At 40.9% G+C, this 21,427-nt stretch overlaps 1 protein-coding gene across 2 annotated transcripts; it reads left to right on the forward strand.

The window, feature by feature from the left end:
• Positions 1-1,793: 1,793 nt before the first annotated feature.
• LOC122887166 (carboxyl-terminal PDZ ligand of neuronal nitric oxide synthase protein-like) lies at positions 1,794-20,832 on the forward strand. Of its 2 annotated transcripts, none has more exons than XM_044220123.1 (10): positions 1,794-2,377; positions 2,904-2,975; positions 6,697-6,786; positions 6,866-6,924; positions 7,014-7,122; positions 10,469-10,598; positions 11,084-11,211; positions 14,845-15,015; positions 17,456-17,624; positions 18,277-20,832. In XM_044220123.1, the coding sequence occupies exons 1-10, from the start codon at positions 2,273-2,275 to the stop codon at positions 18,807-18,809; spliced, it is 1,566 nt and encodes a 521-aa protein (XP_044076058.1). In that variant the 5' UTR covers positions 1,794-2,272; the 3' UTR covers positions 18,810-20,832. The 2 variants fall into 2 exon arrangements, with proteins under 2 accessions (XP_044076058.1, XP_044076059.1); XM_044220124.1 differs by having other exon boundaries at positions 1,796-2,377; positions 14,845-15,006.
• The last annotated feature ends 595 nt before the right edge of the window (positions 20,833-21,427 follow it).

The raw sequence follows: 21,427 nt of genomic DNA on the forward strand, positions 1-21,427 counted from the left end.
TGCAGTATAAGTTAATGGATGCCTAAATTTCCCTCGGGATCAATAAAGTATCTATCTATCTATTTACTTCCAGGCCAGTGGGCTACCCAAGATAATTACAAGAATGCATGACGATCACCTATTTTCCAGTACCTCAATAGACAAAAATTAACTTTACATGCCAAGGGAATGCAGGTATGTGATTATTAAAGAAAATACTGATCAGTGTAAAAGATTTTGTTGGACTGCTGCTATAATCAAAATGTTCATACCAACAATGGATCAAATGACTGTGTGTATGTGCAAGGTGTCATACTGACAAACCCACAGATAATTGTTACCCAACTCTGTAGTTCCCCTCAACTCTACACAGCTTTTCAAGCATCTTTCAGTTCACTGTTTTGGTTAAAAAAAACAAAAAAAAAACAACCTCATTGTACAATACCCGTTCGGCACCAAACAAGGCAGATAGACAAAGTTAGCAACTAGCTGGTGAACATAGTGGAGCATTTATTGGCTAAAGAGCTAAACATTATCAATTATATGGTGTCATGTTTTTGTCCATCTGATGAATGTAAGTCCAATATTCACTCTCTTATAGCTCTGTTTTTGGGCTCCACTAATTCCTGGGAAGAATATCTGTCTCTTAAGTTGATAAATGCTATGTTCACCAGCTAGTTGTTAACTGTGTCTGCCGCTTTCGGCTTTTTCTCTGAAAACAGCTGCCTGCTGCGGCCGAAAACGACGCTATGAGAGCGGTGAGAGTGAATCAAAACAGTAAAGTTGCAGTCGGACAGCTAAACAATGAGCTGAAACTCTCTATAAAGCTCTGTAAAGCCGAGGGGAGCTGCAGATTCAGGTGTTAATTCTCTGTAGGTTCATCACTACATGCGACAACTTTCACATTGTCATATTGTTTTCACGTTATCATTTGTTATATTTAGTATAAAAATATCGATCATAGTCTATATCATCATAGCTTTAAAATGTGATAATATGTCAGTGTTGTGTTTGAAGCTTGTTTCTGCTGCCCCCATGTGACCAAAAAGTCATGGTAGGTTTAAATTCAAATCTGCAGGACAAACATTAATTCAAATCTGATGTCAGTCTAATTTGTCATTAAAATGCTTTTAAAAACATGCGGACAAAGAAATCCAAAAGAGAAAGGGCTTCATTTTCTTGTGACAAAAGCCAGACACAAAATACAGTAAAATACAGTATGCTTCACTAAATCTGTTTCTGCTTCTTAAACTGCTGAGCAAGTAAAAATGCACTAGAGGTGTAAAAATCAGGGGTTAAAATTCATAAGTCCCCCAAATCTATGCCCATTCAGCAAATTATAGGCCAATTTTATCTTAATCTATATTCCAAAAACACCTTAGGGCTGTTTTCATATCATTTGACCTGAAAGAAGTTGCTACTTTGTTCCAGCTCTGCTTCTTGATAATTTCACAGAAGCAGACTGCATTTGGCAACCAGGAGAATAAAGGTCAAAACTGTCAGTGTGTCAGCACTTCAAGAAGAACCCACCAAAACCTCAGAGTGTGTCTTCATATGGTGGAGCTTCACCTGGTTAAAAGCATGTGTTACTGTGTCAGTAAGTAGTTGCAGGATAATTCATGCAGAAACATCCTTTTTGCTACCTCTGCTGTAGGTGCATGAGTTTCTCTGAAATTAATGACTGCATTAATCCTCATATTGCAGGAGGGAACCAAGAGCCCTTCAAGGACCCCTGGGGGCTCCTGGAATCTACTGGGAGACAGTGATTTGGGGATTTGTTTATTCCCTGTGATGCCACTAGATGTCATAAAACCAAACACCAGCTGTAGCTTATAGTCAATACAAGCAGAGTGAGAGTCCGTTTTCATCTGTTAGATTTTGCATCCAGTTTAATGACTAATAAGCGCCCACTGCTTGTGAATATTGATCGCTCGCTCTGATAAATTAGTGTCTAGATTGATGCAGCGCTGCTTCGAGGAAAAAACAATCATGCGTTGAGGTCCGTGCGTCATCGGGACTCCGGCAGCGGCGGAGGTGGCCGCGGTGCGTGCTGTTTGTCTGTCGTCTGCCTCAGACCGGAGCGAGGGGGTCAGTAAGTGCACACACCGATCACCGATCAGCGCGATAATTGAATCCATCAACCGACCAATCCGTCTCGACCGGAGCGCCTCGACCCGGCGTCTCTCCGGTGTGAGTGCGGAGGGAGCAGCGCCGGAGGAGATGCGCATATCTGCAGGTACTCTAGCGCTGTCGTAAAATAAGAGTCGGGAGCGAGTCAGCTATCATTAGAGCGATGCCAGGGGTAACCAAGTACAATTTAGTGGATGACGCGCACGATTTGAGGATCCCCATGCACAACGAGGAGGTGTTTAAGCATGGGGTCTGCTTCGAGGCAAAGGTAAGGACCCTCTGCAACAGATACTTTCTGGGTGGCAGGAATGATTTGAGGCTTAAAGACCAGTGGATCATCATGTGTCAAACATTGAAATTCGGGCTATTCATGTCACTGCTACTGTAACAACAACCACTACATATTTTCATCCGGATTATGTGATGTTGATGGTGTTTACTGACCTTGTGATACTTGGATTTTGTCTACTTTGCATGACTTTGAAATGTTTGTCATTTAATCGTTTTTAACTTGAACGTTGTTAAAGTGTCGCTTATTTCCGTTATATAACTTTTTGACAAACCTGTGATAAGTGCAGAGCAATCCTATGACAGTTTTGACATTCTTGTCTTTGGCTTCTGGCACCCAGCAAAATCGGTTTGACTGTAAAAAAGCTGCAACTAACGATTATTCTCATTACTGGTTAATTATTTTCTGGATTAATGGAATAATCTTTTGGTCAGCCCAGCACTCCCCAAGCAGTCAGTGGCTTTCATTCCCTCAAATCTTTAAACCTTTCTCTTACATTTTGCAGTACATTGGCAGTTTGGAGGTGGGTCGCCCCGGCAGCCGAATGGAGATAGTCGCTGCAATGAGGAGAATCAGAGTAAGAAACTTAAATATGTGACTTCCCTGAACCAGACTACTGAACTTGACCCCTGTGACAATAGCAGTCCAAACGCATTAACAATGACCCAGCAGTTGAGGGTGGTGCACACACATTAATCCTCTCTCTCTCCTGTGTTTTATGTCTCACCTTGTGCATGGTGCTCGGAGGATCCTTACTCCTCCTTTACACATAAATCACTAGTCTGCGTAAAACTACACACTCAGGCAGATTCAGTGGGCTGTCAGGAGCGGTTTAAATCATGGCTGGATTCATGGGGCAGATTTTATGGCTGAGGAGAGAATCCGTGTGCAGGTTTATATGGGATACCATTAGAAAAAACAACAGCTCTCAAGCCTCCCTTCAGACCAGACAAGGCCACTAGAAACACTGTGATGCCTTGTCATTACACATCACTGCAGTGTTACAGAGAAGCATAGGGAGGAGGGGATTTAGCTGCTTGTCAGCTGTTAGATCTAATCTAAAAACCAAGTTATAGTGTCACTTGGAGGTCAGCCACATCCCCAGTGACACCCAGGAAGGACATAATCCTGATCCCTCATGTACAGCCCATTTGCTTGTACTGGCAAAGATTTAGTGATGCTGACATATCACTTTGGAATCTTAATTATATAAATTTTTCTTAAAATGCATTATAAAAGTGCTTGCCAGCTGGTTTGATTGAATGAACACTTTCGATACAGTAGCTCAAAATGGAAAAAATATACCCACACAAAGCACAAGGTAGTCCAAAGGCTGTTGAAGACCTTGCTGGCCAAGTCTACCTTTTTCATCTGTCCCTGAAAACACATTTTAATTAAATATCTTTGTTATGTGGTTCTTATCTAAAAGCAGAGTTTGTAAAAATGCTTTTCTGCATGGCTTCAAAGCAAAATAATAAATTGAAGGAGATAAGAAAAACAGAAGAAAAGAAAATGCATTAAGACACAAATAAATATTTAAATAGAAATACAATAAGCAACATGATACTACATGTGGAGGCGAGATAAAAATTGATAACATAAAAGCTGTTTGTCTGTAAAAGAGGGCTGTTTGTGAGCTCTGGCACAGTAATTAAGGATCTCTGCTTCTGTGGAGACGCACTCTGAATATTCAAAACCTAACTTGTCCTTTAAGTGCTCACAGTGGCTTAGAGATAAGATGAGAGGTGAGTTGGCGTAACCTGTAGAGCATTAGTTGTGCTTGGGGGCAGCGTTAGTCTGAGTTAGGTTCAGGCTGATGTGCATGAAAATGTAGCACGAACACTTCCTGTGTTCCACTTCATCGCCCTCTGACAGCAGTGTGTGTGGAGATGGATGTGTCCTCTTGTCCCAGTGTACGTGCGGCTGCATTAGCCTGGATAACACATACACATTACAAGAGTTGTGTCCTTCACCTGAGCATCCACGCTCCCGACTGCATGTGGAGGAAAACTCCCACACAACAATAAGAAAGATGAACTAGGTAAGAGTGTATGACACGGAATAAGGGCCCACTGAATCTTCTAGTGAGGGTCTTTTCACAGGTCATAGGCTTAAAGACAAACTGGTCCAGATTCATTAAGGTGAAAATCACCAGATATAATAATAGTAATAACAATAATAATAATAAGCTTTATTTACAAACCAGAGTTACAAGGTGCTTCCTTAAAATACAATACCATGCAGAAAACAAAATATTAGAAACAGCATTAAAACGTGCAAATACTTAAACATCGAAAGATAAAACAAAAATATTATACAATTGCCAGTCAGGTACAGGTATGTTTGTGTGTGAGTGAGGTCGACTGACTCAACTGATCTGATGTTGAGGGGTAGTTTGTTCCACAGAGTTGGAGCTAAAACAGTAAAAGCATGCTCCCCTTTGGTTTTGAGCCTGGACCGTGCAACTTTTTACAGCATTTGATTTTTTGATCTGAGGGTTCTCTGAGCCGAGTAAGGAGTTAAAAGTTCTGAAATGTAAAACGGAGTCAGACCATGTTGGGATTTAAAAGTAATCTTAAATTGAATTCTGTAATGGTTGGGGAGCCAGTGTAATTCAGCCAGGACTGGGGTGATGTGTTCCCTACGTCAAGCGTTTGTGAGGAGTCTTGCTGCTGCATTCTGCATTAACTGTAGATGAGCAACTGCTGCATCATTTAGGCAAGTGAAAAAGGAGTTACAGTAGTCTAGGCGGGAGGAAATGAGGGCGTGGATAAGTTGTTCCACTTTGTTCTTGGGGAGCACTGGTTTGAGTTTGGCGATATTTCTGATTTGTAAGTAGCATGATTGGACTAGACTCTTAATGTGCTGACTGAAGTTGAGGTACTGATCGAAAACAACTCCCAAGTTTCTAGCAGAATTTTCAGAGCTAAATGAAACATACAGCTGGGAGTCATTGGCGTAACAATAGTAGGACACAGGGGGCAAAAGTTGTCAACAACTCTGTTTGATAAGTGCGATGAAAACCACTCTAGAAACCACCTGGACCGACCCAGTTCCTGAGTCTGTTGAGTAGAATTGTACGATGCAGTTCTTTCTAAAGCCAGATTGGAACTTGATAAAGATATTGTTTCCTTCCATTATTTCCAAAAGTTGCTTAGCAACCACCTTTTCAACAATTTTGGACATCAAATATAATTCGGATACGGGAAGGTAGTTATGGGGGAGCGTTGGATCTAATCCAGGTTTCTTATGGAGAGGCTGGATACAGGCCTGTTTAAAATAGTCCGGGACCACGGCAGATCTAAGAGACTCATTGATAATCTTAATAAGCCAGGGGGTGATCACTCCAAAAACTTCTTTAAACAGCTTGGAAGTAAGAATGTCAGAATTACAAGAAGAGGGATTGGTATTAGGCACAATGTCGACCAAATCCCTAATGGTAATGGGGGTAAACTTATCTAACAGCATGGAGGAGGGCGAGGGCTCAGGTGAAGGGAGAATGACACAGCAGGAGTAATTGAAGCTTTGATGTTTTCTATTTTTTCCATAAAATACTTATGACTTGTCATGTTGGCAACAATGATTGCTTTTCGTCCGGTGAGATTTCTTTTATTCTGAAATGTCAGTATAAGAGTGAAAAGACCAATCCGGCTGAAAATAAAAGACAGTGCTAGGTTGTTATTTTTATACACACCAAAGGAAAGATGACAGAGTCTATCCAAGGCTGTCACATAGAGCGAGTGATGGTTCGTTCGCTGAAGAAGAAGAGGAAGAAGACGGTGATTTCACAGAACTTCATCTGATGAATTAATCATCTGATGTTGGACTGTGTGTTTTCAAAGCGAGGCGTGTTATTTCACATAAATTCTGGTTGTTCTTAGATCTCTGGGCCCTGATATTTGGAGTCTGAGCCTGCGGTGGAAGCAGAGGCTACAGGCTCTAGCATTAATCATGGAGAGGGATGAAAGTGTCCCACACATGTCTCTCTCCCTCTGGGAAGTCTGCCTTTGAAAGCTTAAACAGCTCCCAGAAACAGATACTGACAGTTTCTCAGTGTTTACTCAATCTCAGATTTCCCCTTAGAAGAAGATAGTTAAAAATATCTTCCTGTCTGCATGATCCCTTCTCTCTTTTCCAATATGTCATTTATCTTGTGTAAAGATCTCCATCTCAGCGGGCCCATGTGATATTTAATGCTAGTCACACCACGTAGCATAATAATCTATTTGGTTTGAATTTTGTATTACTTTTTTTGGCCAACCTTGAATGTTAATTTGAATATCATTTTTCCTCCACAGTATGAATTCAAACTGAAGAATATAAAGAAAAAGAAGGTCAACATTGTCGTATCCACTGATTGTATCAAAGTGATTTTGCGCAAAAAGAAGGTCAGTCCTGAAAATTGTGACTTTATTTGAATGATGTGTTTTGTCTTTTCAAACACACCTTTGTGTTTTTGTGTTATAGAGAAAAGGGTGGTCATGGGATGAGAATACCATCTTGGTGACACAGGATCCCATCTACAGGTAGGGCCTCTTGATGGTATTCAGTTTTTAAGAAAGGACACCAAAGCCAAATAACCAGGCAGCTTGTAACCAACTCTTCCTTTTAACAGGATCTTCTATGTCTCACATGATGCCCAAGACTTGAAGATCTTCAGTTACATAGCGAGAGATGGACAGAGCAACATTTTCCGCTGCAATGTGTTCAAGTCAAAGAGGAAAGTAGGTTTAATTCCCCATAAACTGAAAATGTTTGAAAGGTAAGTCTGGTGATATTAAATATTTTTCTTATTGTGAACAAATCCAATGAAAAGACCAAAACCAGCAATGAATTGATGCTACCAGCGTATTTGTTAGTAGCATAAGCAATAAGCCTCATAGCTTATTCCTCTGTGTCATAGCGCTCCATTGTTGTCCAAAAACTATTAAAAACATATCATGTGAAAATAGTCCCCAATGAAGACACTATCTACTGTTTGCTAAAAACTACAGTGCCCAGCTAAGTTAGCTAAGCTTAGCATAAAGACTGCAAACAAGGGGAAACAGCTAGCCTAACTTTGTCTGAAGGTAACAAAATCTGCCTGCCAGCACCTATAACATGTTATATCTTGTTTGTTTAATCAGATTAAACAAGATACAAAGATATGGTTTTAATTAGTGAGCTTTAGATGTGCTTGTGGGATTTTGTTACCTCTTGGACAGGCTAGCTGTTTCCCACTGTTTCCACTCTTTGTGCTAAGCTAACAGCTGATGGTGGCTTTATATTTACCGTGCAGACATGAGAGTGGTTCCAGTCTTCTCATCTAACTCTCAGCAAGAAATCATAAACATGTTTCCCAGAACTGTTCCTTTAAAATGTACGTCTTCAGTAGGAATGAATGTGATTGGAGCTGAGAGCGACAGGACTGGCTGGGGACGTTGCAAATTATTAAGAGATGGACAAACAAATTGTTGGTTGAATTGTATTGTCATGGATTTTGTTGACATTAACAAAAGTACATAATGTCTCCAGCTTTATCCTTTAAGTGGACTGTAAATAACTATGAATGAATGAATATTGTCTCAGTGATGTATAGTCCTGTTGAACCCCACATGTGGCCAGTTCATCCGAGAGTCAGAACCCTCATGTTTGTTGTGGCAAAATACTTGTGAAAATGAATGGCATGTTCTTCTCCAGTCTCCACATATCTGCAAATCAAGCAGAGACATTTTTTTTTCCTCCATGACAAAGACAGAGCATCAGTGAGGGTGACTCCCATCCCTTCACCATGGATACCAGATAGACAGTGACTTAGTGAAGCTGAATACTAATCATCCTGGTGTGAAGCAAAAAGTGGAGGGGCTTTTTCACTCTGTGCTTAAAGACATTTTCACCACTGCTGAACAAACACCCACCACATTGTCAGGGACACGGCCAGTGGTGCCTCACTACCTCCCCGGGGCTGCGGAGCCTTATCTGGGCGTTGCAGACCAAGCATGTGTGCTGAGTAGGAGGAGATGGACCAGCTGATAAGAGGAGATTTGATTTATTTTCATCACGGCGGCCCAGCAGGGCTTAGATGTCAGCTCAGTACATCAACAGAGCCTATTTGTGTTTGGCCTTGGGAAGGCTGGTAGTTTAATTTGACAATTTTAAAACTAAATTACATTTCAGCAAAATAATCCATTTTATGACTTTATTCCTGCATTATTTTTTTGCTGTTTCACTTGATTGAACTACTTTAAAGCTTAAGTTACCTTGACATATTGACTGAATGCCTTGAGGCAGGCTGATCCTCCACAGGCAGATGACAATACTTTTATTTCAACGCTGCTTCTGCCACTGTTCAATATAGAAAACACAAAAACTCACCTTTGGTGAGACTGAGGAAGGACATGGTGGATAAAGTTTAATTCCACTGGATTTATGATGCTGCCATAGGACTGCATATTAGGGCTTTAGGGAAAAAACAAGCCTTGAAATTAATCAGAGAAATGCTTGTTTCTCAAAGGCCACTTTGAATTTTCGTACCTGTATGTTCAGCTTAAGAAACGCTGATACCCACATTTAAGCCACAAAAAAAATTTGTATTTCATTTGTGTAATAACAATATTGAAGCTGATTTGTACAGAACTTTAAAAAGCCTTTATAGACCACAACAAACAAAACACATTGGGGCTGCAACTAACAATTATTTTCATTATTGATTAATCTACAGATTATTTTCTGATTCTTCCTGATTCAAATAACTTGTCTTGTCTGACCAAAACCCAAAGATATTCAGTTTACCATCACATAAGACAAAGAAAAGCAGCAAATACTCACAAGTGAGAACCTGTAACTCAGTTATATTTGGTATTTATGCTTGAAAAATGGCTTAAAGAATTATCAAATCATCAAAATAGTTACTAAATAATTTTCTGTTAATCGACCAATTGATTCAGCTCTACAACACAAAAAGTTAAACAAGGCCAAACCTTGATTTAAGCAAGCTACAGCAAGGACACAGTTAGCTTAACTTAGCATGACTGGGAAGACTGGGAGTAGAACAGCTAGGCTGGCTCTGTCCAAAGCTGGGAAAAAAACACGTTACCCCATAAAACCACAACTTGCCATTTATACACTCCACGAATTAAGATATAGAGTGCTAATTAGAGAGCTTTAGAGGTGCTGGTAGGAGGATTTTGTTACCTTTGGGCAGAGCCATGCTAGCTGTTTACAGTCTTTGTGCTAAGCTAAGCTAACCATCTCCTCGCTGTAGCTACATATTCAGCGTACAAACATGAGAGTGGTATCAGTCGTTTTGTTAGTCGGGTTGTTTTTGTTTTTTTTATATATTCTACATGAGTCAGTTTCTCACTTTTCTTTAACTATGTTGATGTTGTGTATCAGGGCTGTACGTGACTCATCGAAGGAACATGTCCTGTCTGAAATTCTTGCGTACAAACAGGATTAAATGAAAACTTTGCTGAAAATGTTGCTGTGTACATACATAGCCTATAACAAAATCGACTATAGGATCCAATAGCTAATTTTTGAATTATTGCAAATTAAACTGTTCCTGATTGATGGCCTGATGATGCTCACACACCTACTGAGCCTCCTGCAATAACAACAAACTTTATCTTCACTGCCTCTTTCATCAAAGTTACTTGCCTCTGAAATAGACCAATCCATCACTGTGACAGCAGAATGTATGTAGAGCAGACAGACAAGGACAAGCAGCTGAAGCTCTGTGCTCATAATATCTTCTGACTTTAATTTGGTCTCCATCTCCCCTCCTGCTTCCCTCTGTCTTCATTTTTCACCTCCCATTCTGCCCCAACACTCCCCATTTTCTTCCTGCTTCTATTGTGTCTATTTTTCACCTTCTTTCTCTATACCTGTGCACAAATGCACACACACTCATTCATCTATCCACTTTTCTTCCCTTGGCACCTCATTTTCTCCCCTGCTGTGTCCCTTCATTTTTGCATCCTCTCTTACTATGATCCTGCTGCTGCCTCCCATGCCCCTGCTCTCAAAACTCCAACACACACACACACACACACACACACACACACTTTTTCTCTGTGTCCTCCCGTATAGTCTCAGGCCATGAGGATCGTGCGGACGGTGGGTCAGGCGTTCGATGTGTGTCACCAGCTGACCCTGCAGCAGAAAAGCGATGACCAGGAGGATGAGGAGGGCAAGGCGGAGGAATCAGAGGCAGTGCCAGGTAACTCACACCTACACACACACACACACACTCCAACAAAATTGCATCCACAAATCCAGTACCCTCTCCCTCCCATCTCTGTCTCTATCCTTCCCATTCTTCTGCTACACACACAAACTCATTCTCCTTTCTTCTCCTCACACAGCAGCACACAAACTCCCCTGGCCTTCTCTTCCTGTCTCCCTCTTGCTTTCTCGCTCTCTCACAAACAAAAACCCTGAGTGAATGCAGAAACAAACAGTGGCAACTGAGCACACCTCTCAGAGAAAAGATGTCATTATCCACCACCGCCAATAGTTCTTTTCAGCAGCTTGCCACGCTGCAGCGACAGATTGGTTTTGGTGAGTCGTGCGAGCCATAGATCAAAGACAGCTCTTTGCCCGCTGCTGCTGCTGTCACTGCCTTTAGATATGTTGCAAACTATAAAGCTCAAAGTAAAAACAGCATAAAAATCCTCCCCTTATATTTATCTGGTCTCTCTGCAGCAAAGAAGAGGTTTGCATTGTCAGAGGAGACCGACCTTGAAGCCACTACAGAGGAGAGCATTGAGTGTGTCTCTTCATCCGACCTGGAGAAGAGCAAAAAGGATGAGGCCCTCTGCAACGATGGCAAGGTAGAGTATAGAAATTGTCTTTGATCATTTCAATGTCGCTCATACAAAGCCCCGCTATGGTCTCACTCCAGTAGAAACACAGGAGGTTTCGTAAACCCTGCAGAGATGAAGCCAACCCTACAATGTGTAATTTACGGATGCTTATGGCACCACTCTGTGACACAGCAACTAAATAATAGGGCCGCAGCCTGCAACTAACAGATGTTCAATTATCATTATAAATCTGCCATTTATTTTCTCAATTAATGAATTAATCATTTGGTATAGAAAGTGCCAGAATGTGAAAAATGCCCCTCCTAATTTCTCAAAACTCAAAGTAACTTTTTCAAATCCCCTGTTTTGTGCAGTCCAAAAGTCAAAAATCTGCGATTTACATAGAAGATAAAAAAAAAGTGACACATTTTTTAAGTCACAAATTTCAAAAGTGACAACCTGTAAATCAACAGTTTACATTTTTGTTTACCAAATGACATAAAGAGGCACTCCACCAATTTTACACATCAAGTTCAGTTTATTTATCATGAGGAGTACTACTCAGACTGTGAAAACAGTAGTATAATGTCTTTTGTAGCTCTAGAGGGAGTGCTCCAAAGTTTGAGAAAATTGTCTCAAATCTCTCAACTTGGATACTACACATTTATAACATAAAGTCTGCTTTACAAACTAGGGATGTGGATTTTGAAAAATGTGGGAGACAGGGAGGGTCTAATGAAAGATGCTATCACGGTGCATTATGGAAAATGTAGCAGTATTTTTTGAGTCTGACCCATACTAGGGACTACAAGTCAGGATATTGTAGCCTCTGCTGAAAGTTTGTTCCCCATGTACAATACTAAATCACTGGAGTCTGCTACTGAACTGCTTAAATCAAGTCCCCCTCTTCCACCCAGACATGGCACAAACTAACACAACTAACACAAACTGTTAGCTCAATCTCCTGTTGCATTTACATACGCTCATTCCTTCAGAGGAAACATCTGAGGATAAACAGGATGTATTTTGGCAGAGCATATTTTCCAATATTTTCGAAAAAGTTTGATCTAAAAAGTCCGAAATGTCCTGTTGATAAATAATTCTGGGAGGCTCACAGCTCACAGAGGGTCATAATGAAAGTTTGGCCTCATAAGGAGCCATATGAAGATCAGAAAATGCCACTGAGGGATGTATTGCGAGCAACCACATCTTCAAGGCTTGTTTGTGAAGAAATGCTCCACGAAGCTCTTCAAAATTGATGTGATCATATGGTTTATTAATGAAAACAGCAATGTTTTCTATCGTTGCTCTGCTAATCCTGAGATGTCGAACAAGCAGCTATCTGCTCTTCCATCCAAGTCTCTGTGGCACTCTCAGCTATATTACTCAAGAGAGCCACAGAGCAGTTAATTGGTTTGGATTTAATGGATATTACATCTAATTACATGGTTACCTGAGACCGAGAAAATTTGCTTTATTATTTTAATATTTAATGCATGTCTGCCACAATAAAACAGCAGTATTTCATATGTCTAGATCTCGTGTGCAATTTCTCCCTCTCCTGTGTGTAATTTGAAGGTCAAATGTCCTTCACAGTCAAGTATTAATGATGAGAGAGTCCACCATATTGATCTCCTGTCTCAGATATGACAGATAAGTCATGTTCTTCCCACAGCAGCACTCTAACATAATTGTGTGAGTCATAATTCCTGTATGGTCGAACTCTCTAACAGCAGCCCGTCCAGTCAATCTGTAGATCTTATTTATAGATTCCACTGATTGAATCCCCATTAAAACACCATCTTCACAATTAGATTAAATGACGCTACTCTGTATTTTGTGTTATACCGGAGATTTCTTTGAGTAAAATGTACAGCATGACTGATTTGTCATGCTTGTGTTGTGGATCCTCAATCCATGTGCCCACCTCTTTAAATGACTATTTAAATTTAAATGTAACTTTCAACCATTTAGAACTAAACTTAAAGCTGCTATAATTAATATATTTATATTATCAATAGATCAAATGGTTACGTGTATGTGAAAGGAGTCGCTCATAATGGCAAAGCAACAGACCCTCTTCGTTTTAGTGTATTTTAGCTCATTGTTTTGGTTTTACGGCCCCCAATTTTACAGTTTTGGCTCACTCTCCGCTCTCATAGTGTCGTTTTTGGCAGGCAACTGTTTTCAGTGAAAAACCAACTCTACACTACCTGCCCAGCACCAAACAACACACAGACAAAGTTAGCGACTAGCTAATAAAGAGCTTTAGTAACTAAAGAGCTGGATATTCTTATTAAGAGTTGGTGGAGACAAAAACAGAGCTAAAAGGAGAGTGAATATTGCACTTACATTCATCAGATTGCCTGAAACATGACTCCAAATAAATGCTAATGTTTCTAAGTAAGGCAACGGTTTGCTAACACGTTAGCCATATCAACTTAAAAGTTATGATAATATGGCAGTTTTGTGTTTACAGCTTGTTTCTGACTGATGTAAAATTACTTAGTTATTTCCATCTATAGCTTGTACAAAGGCAACAGAAGCTAATTTAAAGGTCTAAAACGTCAGTGAATGTCATGCTTTGGTGTCAGCCCCTCAAACTCAAAGACCTAGTTCTTTTTTCTACACTCATCTCACAGTTCCCCTGTAAATCAAGTGGAAATCTATCACAGAAGCAGGCAGCAATACAAAATCCCCCATCAGCAGCAGCCTCAATAGAGCACCCACAGCGTCTTTATTGATCTTCCTTTGGTGTGAAATGCAACTCCCTCTTTATTTTTTATTTATTTATGCAGCTTCACCCTGTCCACCTACACTACATACCACACAAAGAAATCCAGTTTGTGTGCTATTGAAAGTTATGGGTGGATGTTAGAAATCAAATTACTAACTAAAGTAGCATTGAACGGTGGAACTTGAGGCAAAGTGGGGACAAATAATAGGCACATTTTCAGGCTTCATCACAACTTTTCTTCTGGAAGGCAGTGAACATCAAGCAGTAATGATAATATCTAGTGGATTTTTGTCAGAATGAAAAGAGTCTTGTTACTGCCAGTGTAGTGTCTCTTCACTGTCTCTTGCCCCTCCCCAAGGAGCTCAGACTGGCAGAGAGAGACAGCTTTGTCTCAGCTTTTAAACCACTTCTTTACATGTGTTTCTACACACAAGCTTTCATATGATGCTTTACTTTCCACTGTTACTCCATTATTTTGGATTGTTGGCCATTCTACCCTATACTTTACTTGTAATTCTGTCTACTGTACAGCCCATCCTCAGCCATATGTACTCTTGCTGTGAACTTTATTTAAAGTGGTAATATGGAAGATTCTTGTTGGTTTTTTTATTTTGGCAGCATCTTTGGCAGGGCTCATTGCTGTGGAGGTTTTCCACCGCACTGTTCAAGGATGACGTAGCAATCAAGTTCAGGACTGTGATGTTTTGTTTGTATTTCTTGTGATGGAAATTTCTGAGTGATGCATATGTTTCAATGTGTTCATGGTGGCTATGAACACACTGGCTACCCAGGTCTACTTCTGGTGATTCCAAACAAACCACTTTTGTGTCCGCATAACAGATGTTTAAAGGAATGAAAATATCACGTTACTTATGCTCTTAGTCATCAAAAGTGAGTCCAATTTATTGTCATCTCTGCCGTAGCTGTCTGATGACCCGTCTCTCCTGCTGAGCTCCCCCATCCTTGGAGCCTCTGTGTCGGGTCAGTCGGCAGCAGAGGCTTCCTGCTCTGAAGAGCACCAGGTCCAGCTCCTCCAGAAACAGCTGCAGCAGCAGGAACAACAGGCACTGGCAGCTTCAGCACAGGTACTGATGGTAATTTTTTTTTTCCTGATGAAAATCCTAATGGCAGTATTAGTCTATACAGTGTTTACAGTAAGCCTTTTATCAAAATAAAAAAATAAGACTTCAACACGAATCGCACATCCTAAATAGACCATAAATATATCTGCATGGAACAGATGCTACCAGCCTATACGCCACAGAGCGGGTTGTAGCTTAAAGTAGAGGAACAATTAATATGCCAAGTTTTGCTCACTAGTGTTATAGACATTGTTTATTGTCCAAGACCGGATAAACAGACTTTGAAGCCGATGTTGCTCACAGACTGTTTCTCTTCATTGATCTGTCTGTTCTGAGGTGTAGTGTAGTCAGGTCGAGTCAATTTTAGCCCAACATCACAAATCAGGCTTTTGCCTCAAGGGGCTTCACAGTCTGTACAGCATACGACACTCTCTATCCTTAGACCCTCGAGGTGACAGTAAAATCATCTCCTATTGTTTCCCTCGCTGTCGTTTCTGTGGTTGCTATGGTCACAAGGCAAGTCGAAAAAGTTAACACATCACAAACTGACAGCAGCGGCAAAGAGTCAGGCATACGAGAGCTCCCAGTGTGTTAACACTGAAAACAGGCAGCGCGGCAACCGCACCTTAAGAGTCTACAGCCATGCTAGTGGCTCTGTGCAACTGTACTTTTTCATCCATGGTCCTTAGGCACTGCAGTGCTTTGAGCTTAATGCTAACGTATGTAAAGCAGGTATAATAATTACCATGTTCACCATCTTAATTTAGCGTGTTAGCATGCTAATACTTAAATTATCCTCCTGAGGAGGATATTGCATGTGTGTACCAAATTTAATGGCAAACACTACCACCACCATATTTTACTGATGGTATGATGTTCTTTTTCTGAAATGCTGTGTTACTTTTACGCCAGATGTAATGGGGGACACACCCTCTAAAAAGTTCAACTTTTGTCTCATCAGTCCACAGAGTATTTTCCCAAAAGTCTTGGGGATCATCAAGATGTTTTCTGGCAAAAATGAGACGAGCCTTAATGTTCTTTTTGCTCAGCAGTGGTTTTCGTCTTGGAACTCTTTTTGCCCAGTCACTTTCTTATGGTGGAGTCATGAACACTGACCTTATCTGAGGCGAGTGAGGCCTGCAGTTCTTTGGATGTTGTTGTGGGGTCTTTTGTGACCTCTTGGATGAGTCGTCGCTGCGCTCTTGGGGAAATTGTGGTCGGCCGGCCACTCCTGGGGAGGTACACCACTGTTCCATGATTTCGCCATTTGTGGATAATGGCTCTCACTGTGGTTCGCTGGAGTCCCAAACCTTTGGAAATGGCTTTATAACCTTTTACAGACTGATAGATCTCAATGACTATCTTTCTCATTTGTTCCTGAATTTCTTTGGATCTGGGCATGATGTCTAGCTTTTGAAGATCTTTTGGGTCCAGGTCCTATTTAAGTGATTTCTTGATTGAGAACAGGTGTGGGAGTAATCAGGCCTGGGTGTGGCTAGAGAAATTGAACTCAGGTGTGATAAACCACAGTTAAGTTGTGTTTTAACAGGGGGGCAATCACTATTTCACACAGCGCCTTGTGTTATCTTTGACTAATATTTAAATTTGTTTGATGATCTGAAACATTTAAGTGTGACAAACATGCAAAAAAATAAGAAATCAGGAAGGGGGGCAACACTTTTTCACACCACTGTATTTTAGTCTGAACCACCGTACTACTCACTGACAAGACAAAAATTAAAGCATGTTTGTTTGATGAGTGCCTGACAACCAAAGGAACAATTATAACTTTGAGTGGTATTAAAATACTCATCAAAATCCTAATTATGGTTATTGGAAAAGTATGTGTAGCTTGACACAAAACTTTTCCAGCACATAATAAAACAAAAATCAGGCAAATATGTCAAAAAAAAAGAAAAAAGAAACAGGAATCACAGTTTCATCTAATCTGGAGAATGATCATTAGAATGATGCACTATTTCCATTTTCAATCAGTGGTGTGTAAAATAGGATGTGTAGTATTCCGGGTTATTAAATTCTCATCTCTTTTATTCCTTTAAACTTTTACATAATCTTTTGAAAAGTTTCACATCAAATTAAATATGCCTGAGCCGTGGTCCAAGGCCTTTGAAGATTTGAAGTAAACCTCTTTTGAGGTTTAGAATTTCTAGCTTACTTTGGACAGTTTCATTGACAGAAGTTGATTCGTAATGCCAAAGTGTCATTACTGTCTAAAGAGACTTTTGATCGAACAAACTCCAAACTTAGGAGTCAGTGTGGAATTTAATTAGCAGGTTGCCTCTTAAAGTGTTTTAATAAATTACTGTATCTAATGAAAAAGAATAAAGTAGCATTGTAAAAAGGAAAGAATCCCTAACAGTGAAACTTAAGGCATTTTTTCATTTTGGGTTTCCACACACCAGTTTCTGCCTGTTTTTGTTGGTCTGTTTAGGTCCATGTGCTCCAAGACCAGCTGTCGGTGGAAGTGTGTGCACGGACTGAAGCCCAGGCCAGAGTGCAGAGGCTGCTGCAGCAGAACACCGACCTGCTGCAACACATTTCCCTGCTGGTCAAACAGATCCAGGAACTGGAGCTCAAAGCTGCTGGCCAGTTAACATCTAGTGAGTGGAAGTCCGCTGTTATCTTGTTGTACCATTCAGCTTTTTTTTTCATTTACAATATATATCTTTTTTTTTTGTTGCCTCAAATCATGTTTTTTTCATCATTCATTCGTCATAAAATCATCCTTTTTCCTGCACTGTAACTTTTACTCTCCTTGTTTTTATTTCTATTTAACTCTTTTTACGTGTTTTTAAATGCCTTTTTATATTGCCTAATGTTGCTTTTATGTTTTATGTAAAGCGCATTGAATTATCTTGTTGTTGAAATGTGCTATACAAATAAACTTGCCTTGCCTTTTTTCCCTTGATCTCATTTCCCTTCATCACTTTCTTTCCTTGCCTCCTTCCCGTCCCCTCTTTTTCTCATCCACTTCTGGCACGCAATTAATTACCCCATGACAGCCCTCTCAGATGATTCAGTACTGCTCTCTGCTCTCCCTTCCCTGCATTTAGCCAGTGGCAATATGCTGCCATATAATCATGAATTATCAAATCCTGTCAGCACAGACGTCCCCCCACTCAATCTCCTCTGCTTTGCTCAACCTCTCTACTCATGTCTTGTATCTCTGTTTACATGTGATAACTACCACTTCTCTCTGTGCTCTGTTTCATCTTACACATCCTTCTTTTGATATTTTTTCTCTGTCCTCAGTGGGCTCGCAGGACAGTCTTCTGGAGATCACTTTCCGCGCCAAGCCCCCCAGCATGCTCCGTGAACCGCTCACCTCTTCTTCATCTACAGGCGCTTTAGCAGCCCAGTCCCTGCTCCAGATTAGTGACAGTGCCTGGGTCTCCACCATCCCCGGGCCCTGCTCTCCAGGCACCACGGGCACCGACACCAGCCCTCTGGGGCTCGGCGGCAGTGGAGTTCGGCTCGAATGCTTCCGCTTCTCCTCCCGGGGGCCGGACCGCCAGGAGCAGGGCCAAGACACAGGGGAGACTCCCAGCGACGGAGCCCCAGATGACAGCTCGCTGCTGGGGGAGCAGGTCCTGGGAGCCCTGGAGCTGCTCCGGTTTAGGGAGTCAGGGATCGGATCGGAGTACGAATCAAACACAGATGAGAGCGATGACCGGGACAGCTGGGGGCAGGGGGAGGGAGCGGGGGCTGACGGTGCCGCTCGACTCTTAAACGTGCTGAATGCAGAGAGTCTGCCGGACTGCTTAGGGGATGAGATGGCTGTGTAGTGGTGCTCCTAAAGCTGCACAAGGCAACATTGCACTTATACACCACCCCAATGGGAAACAGGTGAAATTCAGAATCTGAAGGACTTCATTGCACGGAAATCATTACACGGAGTGGCTGGCTCTGGAAAGAGCACTCACTCGCCACTGTTCTGAGTAAAGTTTTGATTTGCTACTTCTACCTGTGCACTGAGAAAATGTCCCACTTGTAGGAGTGGTGGAATAATAAAAACAGAGATGCAGAAAGTATAATTCAATTGATAAATTTGATCCTAATGTTTAAGTTCACTTGGTTACGACATAAAAACAAACTTGATTTGATCAAATTTGATCAATAAGTTTCATTTATCACATGCATATGACTGACACGTTTGCCAGTGCATGTTCAATGACAAATACACAGGATAATAACAAAATAATAAGTAATAATAATGGTAGCCTACGCATTAACCATAAAGATGTTTAATAAATCAAGCTTGATTTATCAAATCAATAATGTCTTTATCAAATAAATTTAAACAAGACTTATAGTCGGCATCCATGCTAGCAGCTCTGTGAGGCTGAGCTAAATGCTAACATCAGCATGCTAAAATGCACGTATAATGTTTACCACGTTCCCCATCTTAAAGTAGTTTAGCGTATTAACATGCTAATATTTGCTAATTACACCAAACACAAAGTACAGCTGAGGCTGATGGGAATGACATTAGTTTTGCAGCCATTTGGTGGATAAACTTTGATGAAACCTTGATTAACTTCTTTGCGATTACATTTTCTTGAGTTCCACATCACATACACTGGACGTTATTTACTGTAGTTCAGAAAACTAAAACATACCTTTAGCATTTCTTTGTTTCTCAGCACCATTGCAGCTCCAAAGCCAAAAAAAAAAAAAAAAATAACAGGTGTACTTCTAGATAGGAATTTGGCACAGTGCAGCTTTATTGAAACCTTGGACTGTCAGATAGTATAAACACTGTGGTGCTTCAGGCTCTGTCTCTCTGAAAAGCTCTGCTGTCTGTTAGTATGTGTGTTACATACTGTGTGCCTGTCAGTTTGGTAATCGTTGTACCTATAAATACGTTTGGTTCACTGACTTGGTGCCATCGGCATTCGCTGGGCTTGTTACACTGTGGTTGTGTCTGTGTTTATGGATTTGTGACACATCTGGCATGGACATGGTCATATTTGTTGTTTTCTAATGAAGATCTATGAAGAAAAGACCCCTTTGCCAAGTCTGTCTGGATATGCTAACACATTTTTTGGAGTGTGAAAATTAAAACCTTACTGTGCTTGTTATTATGCTTAATCTGTAATTATACATGGGTTTAAAAATGAGCATGTATCTCTCATAGTATGATTTATTTCTTTTTTCAATACATTGTATATAGTTTGATTAACTTATATGCATTGCATAAAACACATAGCATGATTTTATTCATACTATTCTTCATCTTGTTTTATATTATTATAAATGATGATGCTGTGTGTCAGAGGGAAACAGCTCACTGTGTGCAGGTGCTGCTACAATCTTGTCTCTGCTGTTTAAAAATGTAGCCACCACATACTGTAAGTATTATTTGTTAATGCCGTACTGCAGCAATGATAAACTGCTGCGTCACTGTTGCTTCACCCTTCAAAAGAATTGTTTGGAAAGTCCTGAAGTACTAATTCCAGGAAAGATGGAGGCATATGAGACTTCTGGACTCACTTCATATTCTTCTGGCCAGCTGTTGCACCAGCCCCAACTCGCTGACTTGTGAGCCAACACTTTGAATCACTGAATTGGGGACGTGTCTTTGAGCCCTTTCCAAAATCGATTAATCTCTTCCTGGCCCTCCTTCTCTCCCTCTTCCTCTCCCTCACTCACCTTGCTCCCCTCTTCTCCCTGAAGCTTGTCACCTCTTTCCCGCTCTCTTGCACTTACAACCTGTCTGCTGTACCCATCTATCCATATTTCTCTGTCAATCTCTTCAAGGTTATGTCTGTTCACAGTGTACTAAAAATTAAAGTGCACTTAAATCGATGTCTCTCCTCGTGGAATTACATGCCCTTTCACAAATGCCGTCTGGTGTCATGATGTGTTCAGTGCATTTGGTGTGAGTTACTAATTGCTGAAATGTATCATCATTGTTGATACCAAAATATGTTTCTAACATAATGATAAGCAGCACCAGTTCCTGGGCTGACTTTTTCAAAATGTTTTCCTCGTCAGTATTTATAATTGGTTGAGAAAATGTAGGCATGCGGAAGGTCCTCTGTGAGGGTGACGGCTCTCTATTATTGTTGGAGATACACCAGCTGTGGTCATTAAATAGGCTCATCTCCCATTACGCTCACTGTGTGTGCAGACAGCAGCAGCTTGATGTAACGCTGCAGATAAGCTGGAAAATATGAAGAATATCAGCCATTACCCGCCCACATCCAGCCACGGCACCCTGCAGCTCCACTAGTGCAGCTGTTGCTGCCGCATACAGTGGGCGGCCTCCAGGCGGTGGCCTCTACTTTTATTTGCTTGATTATAATGAAAACTGGTGTGTAGTGTCATTCTGCTCGCCCCCTCTTGTATTCTACAGGTAAAATGAATTCAGAAAACATTGTTTCACTGTACATAAAGAGTG

The sequence above is a fragment of the Siniperca chuatsi genome, linkage group LG13, assembly GCF_020085105.1.
Source record: "Siniperca chuatsi isolate FFG_IHB_CAS linkage group LG13, ASM2008510v1, whole genome shotgun sequence".
Taxonomy (NCBI): Eukaryota; Metazoa; Chordata; class Actinopteri; order Centrarchiformes; family Sinipercidae; genus Siniperca; species Siniperca chuatsi.

Coding starts and splice junctions, on each gene's coding strand:
- LOC122887166 (XM_044220123.1), top strand. CDS start 2,273: ATGCCAGGGGTAACCAAGTACAATTTAGTGGATGACGCGCACGATTTG. Junction 6,787..6,865: donor TGATTTTGCGCAAAAAGAAG/GTCAGTCCTGAA, acceptor TTTGTGTTATAG/AGAAAAGGGTGGTCATGGGA. Junction 6,925..7,013: donor ACACAGGATCCCATCTACAG/GTAGGGCCTCTT, acceptor TCCTTTTAACAG/GATCTTCTATGTCTCACATG.